Genomic DNA, 11,395 nt, shown 5'->3' with positions numbered 1-11,395 from the left:
TTTTGGTCAATGACATGAGACAAAGTATATGTGAACTGCTGTATGAAAAGTGAATTTACTCTGTAAATCTTCACCCAAATCAAAATAAAATTAAAAAAAAAAAAAAGTCAGTGCATGCGAATCATAAAATTTGAGTGAGGGAAAGGGCAATAGGGATGTTCTCTCCCAACCCTGCCTTTTACAGAGAAGCAGACATCCTCAGAGGTTATGCGACTTGCCCAGGATCAGACAGACCAATAGTTGAGTGTTTTCTTTCTTTCTTCATCCCTTAAAAAAAAAAAAACAAAAAACAACAGATCAAGATGCTCTTTGTTCCCGCAGTGGTGGTGGTCAGTCATTTGATTTTGTTCACTCCCTCCCCCCAGTAACACATAGACTGCTTGCCATCGACTCAGTTCCAACTCATGTCAATCTCGTGTGTGTCAGTGGAACTGTGCTCCATACAGTTTTCTTTGTAACAATTCTGAGGTGGACCACTTAGTGACATGGATTACGTTCTTTGAGTTATGTGACCATACTCATCTTCCTTTTCTGAATTGTGTTTCTACCATTAACATAAACCCACTGCCCCCTAAGGTTCCTGTCTAATCTTTTGAGTTGCTGTTACCAGTTTGATCCCATATAGATAGTTCTTAAAAGAGCATAATACTCAAGGCAGACATTTTTTACTAGTTAAGCTAAACTGTTGTTCACTTATAAGAAGACTTCGGGGGTGCTCTGAAAGGTTTCAGTGGCTGATTTTTCAGTCTTTCTTTCAAGGCACTTCTCGGTGGGCTTGAACCTCCAAACTTTCAGATAACTATAGAGCATATTAACCATTCAACATCCAGGGACTCCTAACACATACATACAGTGGTTCTTGTTTGAAAAAATTATTACCATCCCTTGTGTGTCTCGTATGCTCTGGACACTTAACAAATGCATAATGGCTGTGATACCTGGATGCATGAAAGAATCTGGTCTTCATGTCTTCCTTGTGTTAGAACCAGGCTGGAGACACAGAAGGATCCTATGTGATTGTCTCTTGTATGAACCATGCTGTTTGGTTTGCTTTTCTCTTGTGATCTGGTGCCAGGCCACTGACCAGTGCATTTATTCGTATATCTGTTCAACAAATATTTATTGAATGCCTTTTATGAACTAGGCTTTGTTTTTGGTTCTGTGCTTATAGCAGTGAACAAAATTTGACAGTATCCCTGACCTTGGAATCTTGTAATTTATTGGGAGAGCACACAGTATATATCAGTAAAGCCCAAAGAAAAATAAAGCAGGAAAGAGAATAGGGTGGAGGGGTAAGGATGCTGGTTTTACAGAGGGTGATCAAGGAAGTCAAGTTTTAAGTGAAGGTGGTGAGAGAGACAACTGTGTGGAAGAGGCAGAGGGAAGGGTGAGTTGCATGCTCAATTGGCGCAAGTGGAGTAATTGGGAGGAGGAGGAGGGCGTAAGGATTTGACTCTGAAAGTCACTGCATTCTTAACATCTTTGCCCCTTTAGTAAAAATGTTGGCGAAATACCATCTGTAGTTGCCAGGCATGTTCTAGTTTTGGAGAATATTTATGTAGCCTGAGGGCTCAGAATTAATTGCCTCAGCACTCTTAAACCTGTAAAGAACAGGCAGTTGACTGATACTAATGCTATGATACCAACATTAGAGGAAAGCCAGTTGATTTGAATTAGATTAAAAAGCGTACCTTGGAATTATTGAAGGGCTCGCATTTTGGTTGATGGTCATACAATGCAGACTGCGTGCATAGGGCAACATTTTTATTTCTCATAGAGGAAGATAGATCCTAGTCAGCATTGTATCTAAGGTATGGCAGGAATGGCACAGGCTCTGGGCGCCACTTGAAAGGGGGGCATCGTGGAGCAGTTTCTATTAGCCAAGGCAGTTTCCACCATCAGCTGCGAGCGATCATTTAGCAAGTTAAAACTAATATATATTTGAGCATCTCCATGAGTCCAGTTAGATTGCCATCTTGCTCTGCTGCATTCAGAAAGAAGAAACTGAAAAAAAAAAAATGACTCTGAGCACATCATAGACCAATTTTCATCAGTGAAAGCAAGGAAAGTGCAGTTATAATTTGCATGTAGTGCCATAATGTGTTAAGGAAAAGATTAATGAGCTTGTCTTGTGTTTTTGAGCTGTTATGGTAAAGTTGTCTAAAAGATGGATGTCAGGTGTTTGGACAGGGTAGAGGCATAGGGAGAGGGGCACATGCCCCCGGGTGCAAGTCCAGGGGGATGTGGAATGAAAGTCTGAGGCACCACAAATATGGAAGGCACCTGACTGGGGCAGCCGGGCTAGGGAGGGGAAGACATTTCTGCTGATGTGTTGCCACTGATAACAATGTCTATACATTTTGAAATTGGGGGTGGGGGCGCAGCACTGTTTAGCGATTGCCCCTAGGCACTCAAATTGGGGGGGGCAGGCAACTTGGAGATGGCCCCTGGGCACTTGTTACCTTGCTGTGCCCTTGCAGGGGCCGCAATCTCAGTGCTTGCCACAGGTGCTATTTATGGTACTTCTGGTCCTTGTAACTTGGCTAGATTTGTGGGATGGTCAGTGAATCCAAAAATCTTAGGGCTAAAATCTGTTAATTACACCTGCTTGCCTCCAGCTGTGAGAAACGTGCTGGTTTTCTGTTCCCCCACATAACTTGGGGGAACTTGCTTAAAATGCAAATTCAGAGGCCTCACCTGGTCCTAACTACAAAACAAGAAAAGAAACTACTTGCACTCATTTCCATTCCTACTCAAGGCAATGCCATGTGTTTCAAAGTAGAACTGCTCAGGGGATTTTCAATGGCTGTGACCTTTTGGAAGCAGATCTCCAGGCCTTTCTTCTGGGGTGGATCTGGGTGGGTTCGAACTGCCAATCTTAGATTAGTAGCCTAGTGCTTAACTGTTTTTGCCACCCAGGGATGCCTCACCTGGTCCTGCCAGCATGGAAATTCTGGGGATGGGTCTGCTAATCTGCATACTTCATAGCCTCCAACAGTTCATGTGCCTGGTTTGTTGGAGAATCACTGGTTGAGTAGGGTGGAGGCATTTGTAATTTAAAATGAACAAATGTTAGTGGAAGATGGTACGTGTGGTCTCACATATCTTTCAGCACAGGTACTCTCACCACTTTCTCTGTGATTTTGACATCGTGGGTGAAATTTCTCATTCCTGAAAGACAAATTAGACACCAGCCCAGTATAGGGAAGTATAGTGTAGTGCCCCCCACCCCCCCACTTGGTGGTGAGAAAACCAAACTAAACCTACTGCTACTGGGTTGATTCCAACACAGTGACCCTATAGGGCAGGGTAGAACTTACCCCTTGGGGTTTCCAAGGTAGACTGCTAGTCTTTCTCCTGAAGAGCAGCCAGTAGATTTGAACTGCTTACCTTTCTGTTAGCAGCCAAGCACTTAACCGTTGTGCCACCAGGGCTCCTCTTGGTGGTGAGTGTTGAGTGAATATTAAAGGTGCTGTACTTGATTAATGGGGATGAAACTTTTTTTGGGGGGGAGCAGGGAGGCCCTCACACTGCTTATTGAAACCCATAAGAGAAGACACAAAATTGGTGGTTTTAAAATGTGTTCTGCAGACTTGGATCTAGATGTTCCTAAACAATCAATTTTTAACTGCTTAAACGATTGCTAATACATTGGGAGACCACTAACTGGTTGTTCTCGGAAGGAAGGTTGGGCAGTCTACTTCCGTAGTGACACTGCCTCGGAAACCCAAGGAGGGATTGCTGTGAGTCGGGGCCGACTCGACAGCACATCACAACAACAACAACAACAACAACTGGTTGTTCAGCCCAGGAATGCACATTTGCCACCCATCTCCATGCACACCTGCAGGCTGTTCACATGGCTACTGGGGGCTGTATACAGGCTCAGCATGTGCATTCAGGCCTATGCATGTCTGCTGTCAGACATATGTGCCATTTGATAGATGAGAACATGACTCGCATGTTGACAGATCAAGATTTTCTTGAAATTATGCCACCCAAACAAAACAAAACAGAAAAAAATTAGAAACCAAGACTCAAAGATCATTGAGTTTCCTTAGCTAAATTAGACTCTGATTTTCAATTTCAATTGGTTTTAAGTCTAATTATTCTCATCGACTTTAAAATTAATTAGGCATTGTTAAAATTATCATGTATAAAATTGTATCAGTGGTTCTCAAGCCAGGATGGTTTTGCCTCCCAGGAGACATTTGGCAATGCCTGGAGACTTTTGGTTCTCACCACGAGCGTAGTGCCGAAGGCACTTGACTGCTAACCAGAAGGCTGGCAGTTCAAACCCACCAGTCCTCCTCGGAAAGAAGGTTGGGCAGTCTACTTCTGTAGAGATACTGCCTTGGAAACCCAAGGAGGGGTCGCTGTGAGTCTGGTCTGACTCGACAGCACATAACAACAACAACAACAACCATTGTGTGTGAGTGGAGCTGCTCCAAGTGGGTAGAGGCCAGGGATATTGTTAACAGGGCTTGGAACTGGATCATTATAGTTTGACCCCCTGCTGAGAATTTGCATTTCCACCCCAAATACACTGACTCAGAATCTACTTTTTAACAAGATCCCCACCCAGGTGATTCTTGCAGATCTTGTTAAAATGTAGATTCTGATTCAGTATAGCTGGGGTAGAACTGGAATGAACCAGTTTGAACCCTGGTTCGAAATCACCAGCCGCTCTGCAGGAAAAAGATGAAGCAGTCTGTTTCTGTAAAGATTCCAAAACCAAAGTCAGTGCCATTGAGTCAATTCCAACTCATAGCAGCCCCCACTGGGTTTCTGAGGTTATAAATCTTTACAGAAGTAGATTGCCCCATCTTCCTTCTGCAGAGCATCTGGTGGGTTTGAACTGCTGACCTTCTGGTTAACAGCCAAATGCCATATCCACTACAACACCAGAGCTCCTTTCTGTAAAAATGGCTGTTCTACTCTGTCCCATAGCATCGCCAAGAGTCAAAATCAACTCATAGGCAGTGGGTTTGGGTTTTGGGTTTGGTAGGTTTAGAGAAGAGCTAGGGAGAAAGAGAGAGGGTTGAGACCTGACTTACAGTGAATGTTGAAGGGCTTTGGAAGGACATGGCTTCTCCAGAGAGACCCAGAAAGGGAAGCATTGAAAAAGGACTGAGCTAGATCTTTGTGATAGGGCTGGAGCTGAAGCTCACGGCTAAGAGTAGGGTGTAACAACTAGCTGACTGAGAGACTGCAGTGGCCTCAAACTCCTGCCAGATTAACTGTAGAAAATGAGACTGGTGTTAGGAGTAATTAAAAAAAATTGGAAATGGATATTGGAAATGGTTGCCCAACATGGTGAATATAATTAATGTCACAGAATTGTAGATATAAGAATGGTTGATGGCAGAGTTTATATATTTCACCACAATGAAGTTTTTTTTTTTAAATTAAATATAGGCATTGGGCCAAAAAAAAAAAAAAGTAGTAGACACCTGTAACTTCCCTATCTGTCAAATACTAATAGCAACAACACACTATTTATAATATTTATTATATATAGCCACTGTTTTAGCACTTGGCACAATATGCCTCATATATTCCTCAGAACAACTCATGAGGTAAGTAATACTATTATACCCATTTTACAGATGGGGAGACTGAGCTACAGTAACTTGCCCACAGCTTCACAGATGGTAGGTAGATAAGTCAGGATTTGAAGCCAGGAGTTCAGGGCTATAGATTCTGTGCTCTGATACTACCTTTCCTGATAACCTGCTCCAGTTTGATTTAAAAAAAATAAAAATTAATTAATTAAGGTTTTGAGTATTTGAATGGATTCTGTGTTTATGGTATGTGAAATTGACTGTGATGGTGAGAGAGGGAAGAAGTTAGGACCTTCTCTCACCTCCAGACTACCTCCTTTCCTTGCTTGATTACTTTCCTGAAAGTGGCAGAAGAGAGTCACACCAATGTACAGTCAATGTTCAGCAGGAAACAGAAACCATCTTTGATTATTCAGGCAGAGAGGCTTTAATGTGAAGGATTGATTATGAAGATGTTGAAAGGACTGAAGATGCTGAAGTGGGAAGGAAGTGTTACCCAGAGATAGGAAGCTGCTTTGCCCCATGGACTGAGTTTGTACTTGTCACAAAGCTGCTGGAGGTGGCAACACTTTTGCCAGATAGAAACCTAGGATCCTGGATGCCCCTTGTGGATGCTAGAGCTGTGTTCACATGCAAGCACCCCTGTGGCCTGTTACTGCTGTGACCCCTGTCAGAGACAACACCAAGTTGGGAGTAGAAAGCCTTCTTCTTTCCTCTTCTAGTCTTTCACCAGCATGCCCCAGGGTCAGAACTTAATAGAAAAACAGCTAACAAGAGTGAGTCTGGGAGTTTACAGGCTTATAGCCCCAGTGGCAGTGAAGGAGGGGAACGAGGGGCAGAAGAGAGTTAAGAGCATTATGACATTATGCAATACACCAATAGCAGGCAGAGGGGAAGCCAGGGCTTTCTCTGTTACTCTCACCACGGTCAGCTTTGTTGTGAGGCCCACTTTGGTGTGGCTTGAGTGTCATTCTTGTCATATAGGTACAGGCATCTTGGAAACTTTATATATGCAGGGTCACTATGAGTCAGAATTAACTTGATGGCACCTACCAACAGCAACTACTGTTAATAAAAAGCAAAGTTATATCCTAACTAATTCAAGTACCAATTGCTATTATGATAAATGTATATATTAATTTTAGAACTAATACCTTTATTTAATAGTCTTTCAGCCAGGAGGAAGTTGTATCTCGTTATTCACTTTATTTCCTCCATTAAGGCTATGCCATTTTCTTTGGAGGAAGAAAAATCTTGTATCTCAAACTAAACGGATACTCAAGTATTTATTTATTTATTTTTTACTGTAAACAGTCTCTCTCTCTACTCCAATTAGATGATCTTATTGCACAGTACTAGTGCATAATAATTTTATAGCTATTTATCATTCTATTTAAGTAATTTCAAAAAGTAGTGTCAAGGACTTCAGTATATCTGGCCTAAAGAAGCTACTGAATTCTTAAAGGAGAAGTGAGAACAATTGAGACCCCACAGGTTTTTAAGCCCCACAACTCTGGTTCCTTGATGTATGGAAATAAAGGAGAATAGGTAATATGCCAAGGGAGGTTGGGAAATGTAGTCTTTATTCTGGGAGGCCATGTGCCCAGCTAAAAATCCAAAGTTCTGTTAAGTAAAGGGAGTCCCTGGGTGGTGCAAATGATTAATACTCTCTGCTGCTAACCAAAAGGTTGGTGGTTCAAGTCCACCCAGAGGTGCCTTGAAAGAAAAGTATGACAATCTATTTCTGAAAAATCAGTCACTGAAAACCCTGTGGAGCACAGTTTTATTCTGACACACATGGAGTTGCCGTGAGGCCAAATTTACTCAATGACAGCTGGTTGTTTAGTTGAGAAGAAGGACAAAACCGGTATAGGGGAAACATACCAATTTCTTCTTCAGTACCCCTTGGAATATTATTTAGAACTTTACAAATTGAGGTTGAAAGTAGTTCAAAAGAATAAATAGACAAGCATACCCGAGAACACACATTCTTTAAAGAAATATTTCTTTAAAACTTTCTTTTTATATTGATAAGATTGTAGATTCATATGCAGTTGTAAGAAATAATACAGAGAGATCCCCTGTACCCTTCACTTAGTTTCCCTCCATGTTAATAACATCTTGGAAAACTAGTACAGTATCACAACTAGGATATTGACATAGACACAGTAGGATACTAAAATTTTCATCGCCACAAAGTTCCTTGAAGTTGCCCTTTTATAGCCACACCTGCCTCCACTTTCTCCCCAACCCTTAACAACCACTGATCTGTTCTCCATCTCTATAATTTTGTCATTTCAGGAATGTTATATAAATGGAATCATGTAATACGTGACCTTTTACTGTTGGCTGTTTTCACTCAGCATAATTCCCTTGAGATTCATCCAGATCATTTTGTATGTCAATGTTCATTTCTTTTTATTGCCAAGTAGTATTCCATGATACAGATGTACCACACAAAGGCCATTTTTAAAAACATAGCGTGGCTCTTCTTGACCCTGTCTTCCTCCCTTCTCCACAGCAATGCCAAGTGAGTATAACTGTGTGAAACTGAGAAGTGATTGCTCAAGACCTTCCCTGCAATGGTACACCCGAGCTCAGAACAAGATGAGAAGACCTAACTTGTTGTTCAAAAACATTCTCAAGTAAGTCCAGCCCCTCAGGCCATAAGCATCCCCTGATTTTGGATGAACTGTGTAGAACTGGGAGAAAAATTCAATGAGAGCCCTTTAAAGATGGCTGATAGGCATACTTGGTCAAGGAGACTAAAGTAACAGGGACCACTTAAAAGCACATCTGAGTAAAGATTCAGTGTGCTGGTGGAATGGGTTTATGCATCAAGCTGTGTTGGATAGTAGCGCAGGCCCAGTCAGGAAGAGGTTCAGGCTCTGATCCCACGCTCAGAGGCCCAAGAGAGCAGCTCTTACAATATGCTGCTCTTTGTGCCTTATTTAACAAAAGAGGGCTTTTTCCCTTAGGTATTTTAAATCAATCTAAAATATAGTTAATTAAAGTTCCCTAAAGGCACTTGATTGAAAGATTTACAGCCTTGGAAACCCTACGGGGCAGGCAGTACTATTTGGTCCTTTAGGGTTGCTATGAGTCAGAATCGGCCTGATGGCAGTAGGTTTGGTTTTTTTTTTTTTTTTGGTTTTAAAGGCACTTGAATGACACCAAACAATAAATATTAAAAAGGATGACAGGTGTTTCACTCAGGTTACCGTCATCTGGAGTCCCTGGTTGGTGCAAATTGTTAACACTCAGCTGCTAACCAAATGGCTGGGGGGTTTGAATCCACCCAGTGGCACCTCAGAAGAAGGTCCTGGTGATCGACTTTGAAAAAATGAGCCATTGAGAAACCTATGGAGCAGTTCTGCTCTAGGACATCTGGGGTCACCACAGCTCATTGTGGACTTGATGGCAGCTGGCTGGTTGGTTGGTACCCTTATATCCTAATAAGCAGTCAAGTTAGTAGAGGAGGAACTTTTTTGGTTTCATTTGGTACCAGCTGCCTAAAGCACTTGACAGCTAACCAGAAGGCTGGCAATTCAAACCCACCAGCCACTCCTCGGAAGGAAGGTTGGGCAATCTACTTCCGTAGTGATACTGCCTCAGCAACCCAATGAGGGGTCGCTATGAGTCGGGGCCGACTCAACGGCACACAACAACAAACCAAATTGAAAATTACCCTTTTTTCATGCCTGAAGATAAAAATCCAACCTTGAAATCTAGTCTCCCATCTCACTTTACTACTTTAGGAGGTGCAAGAGAAAAATGAGGAAGGAAATCGATGTTAATAGGCGCTTACGTTACTTTCCATCTTGTAACCACACTACAGTCTGATGGATGCTATAGATACTGGGCCTACTTGTAGCACTCTTTCTTCTATTCTTTTTTTTTTTTTTAAATAATCTCATTAAGGGGATTATTCTACACACTGAGTATACTTTTCTGAGGGTTAGGGAAAGGACTGGGAAATACCTTCACAAAATTTAAAATTCAAAGGATATTAAAGGCAACTCAGTGAACCATCTTCTAACCCTACTCCCCACATTTCCCCTCCTCCTCAAGGGTAACCAATGTTACCAGTTTCTTATGTATATAAAAAATAGTGTATGGGTGTGTTCATACCCTCCTCCTTTTTTTATCCCCACACAGATCCTGTTCTCTTCACATTGTACTCAATACCAGGGAAAAATTAAGATGATTGTCCAGGTTTTCGTGCAGAGACTATTGAAATGAGAAGTCTTGAAAACACTTCTTAATAACACTTCCTTGTATCATCCCCCTCAAATATTAATATTTAGTATCTGTTACATATAGTATACTAGACTAGATGCTGTATTTTTTTTTTTTAAACTACCCCTTCCTCAGAAAATATATTATTTGCCCCTTAAGATTATTCCTTAACTTTGTTTTGCAAGAGCTGGAATTATTTAAAGCGACTGTTCTTAAACTGTAGTTTAATTTAAATTTTTGGTTTGTCAGTATAACAGGTTAAAACAAAACAAAACAAAACAAAAACCTGTTGCCATCAAGTGGATTCCAACTATAGCAACCCTATGGGACAGAGTTGAGCTGCCCCTTATGGTTCCCAAGGCTATAATCTTTATAAATTACACAGCTATCTCCCTTAGAGTGGCTGGTGGATTTGAACTGCTGTCCTTGAGTATTTAACCACTGTGCCACCAAGAAGTAGCTTATTAAAAATAGATTTCTAGAATCAAGACTAGACCTAGTTCTTTTCTCCAAATCCTGTGTGTATGTGTATGTGTGGGTGTTTTAAACTACATAGTGTGAATTTACCAGATCTTTAAAAAAATTTTTAGAAGATCTTAAGGGTGACTAGTGGTAATATCTCACTTCTCTCCCTTTAGATAGAATTCTTTAGAGGCAGTTGTGAGTAGATTGTCCCTTTTGTTTTCCATTATTTCTTTGTAAGGATTGAGGATATTTTAAAGTAGTAAAAAATTGAAGCTGAGAATCAACAGTTGAGAATCTGTTACAGATAATCCCCAACTTACACATGTTTGTGTTATGATGAATTGGAGGTTTTTTTTTTTTTTTTTTGGTACATCTTACTGTTAGTAAGATGTACGTTGTACAGTGTTGTAGTGCATAATTTGCTGTTGTTATTATTCTCAGATACTGACTTACAGATGTTCAGTGTAATGATATATAAAAATACTGATAATAGGCAATAATAATGAAAACTAAAACAACAAAAAAGAGGTATTCAATTTACCTGGACAGAAGAGCAGTCAGCCACAGGGATCCAGGTGAGGAGAGGCAACTCAGGCACGCCCAAAGCAGCAGGGTGGGAGAGTGGGAGCAAGGGGATTAAAAGGCCCAGGAATCTGGACAGAGGAGGAGTCAGCCGCAGGGACCCAGGTAAGGGCGGTGCGAGAGGTTTCCAACAGGGAGACAAACTTGTCTGTTGGTTTGTCCTACCGTGGTGACGTGTTGATGTGAGTTTTGAGGCTGAGCCACTGGTGTTTCAAACCCAGCGGGATGTATATGGTGCACAGGTATCAGCCCAGCGTACAGACTGAGACAGACTAGGAAGAAGGAGGAGGCCATCCACTTCTCAAAGACCTGGCCAGGGAAAATCTTATGAATAGCAAAGAAACACTGTTTGATACATTACGGTGCAACTTTATGAATAGTCCAGTTAGGTTAGAAGACTCTTGCAATAGGACTGGGAAAGAGCTGCATCATCTGAGTAAAGCCAGCTTTACTCCCATGGATAAGGTAAAGCTTTTGAGACCTCCATTTGCTGATGTGGCACCACTCAAATTGAAGAGAAACAGCTGCAGACATCCATTAATCAT

The 11,395-nt window shown here is 41.5% G+C and overlaps 1 protein-coding gene across 1 annotated transcript in view; it reads left to right on the top strand.

Annotated features, from left to right (window-relative positions):
• The window catches only part of ST3GAL5 (ST3 beta-galactoside alpha-2,3-sialyltransferase 5), a 57,775-nt gene that overhangs the window by 22,671 nt on the left and 23,709 nt on the right, over positions 1-11,395 (top strand). The window contains exon 2 of the mRNA XM_007948900.2: positions 8,086-8,209. Coding sequence (XP_007947091.1) covers positions 8,086-8,209 — 124 coding nt within the window. The remainder of the gene's footprint in view (positions 1-8,085; positions 8,210-11,395) is intronic.

The sequence above is a fragment of the Orycteropus afer genome, unplaced genomic scaffold (assembly GCF_000298275.1).
Source record: "Orycteropus afer afer isolate SDZICR_OR568_19922 unplaced genomic scaffold, OryAfe1.0 scaffold00231, whole genome shotgun sequence".
In the NCBI taxonomy this organism is placed as follows: Eukaryota; Metazoa; Chordata; class Mammalia; order Tubulidentata; family Orycteropodidae; genus Orycteropus; species Orycteropus afer.
This window is presented reverse-complemented; position numbering and strand designations above follow the sequence as displayed.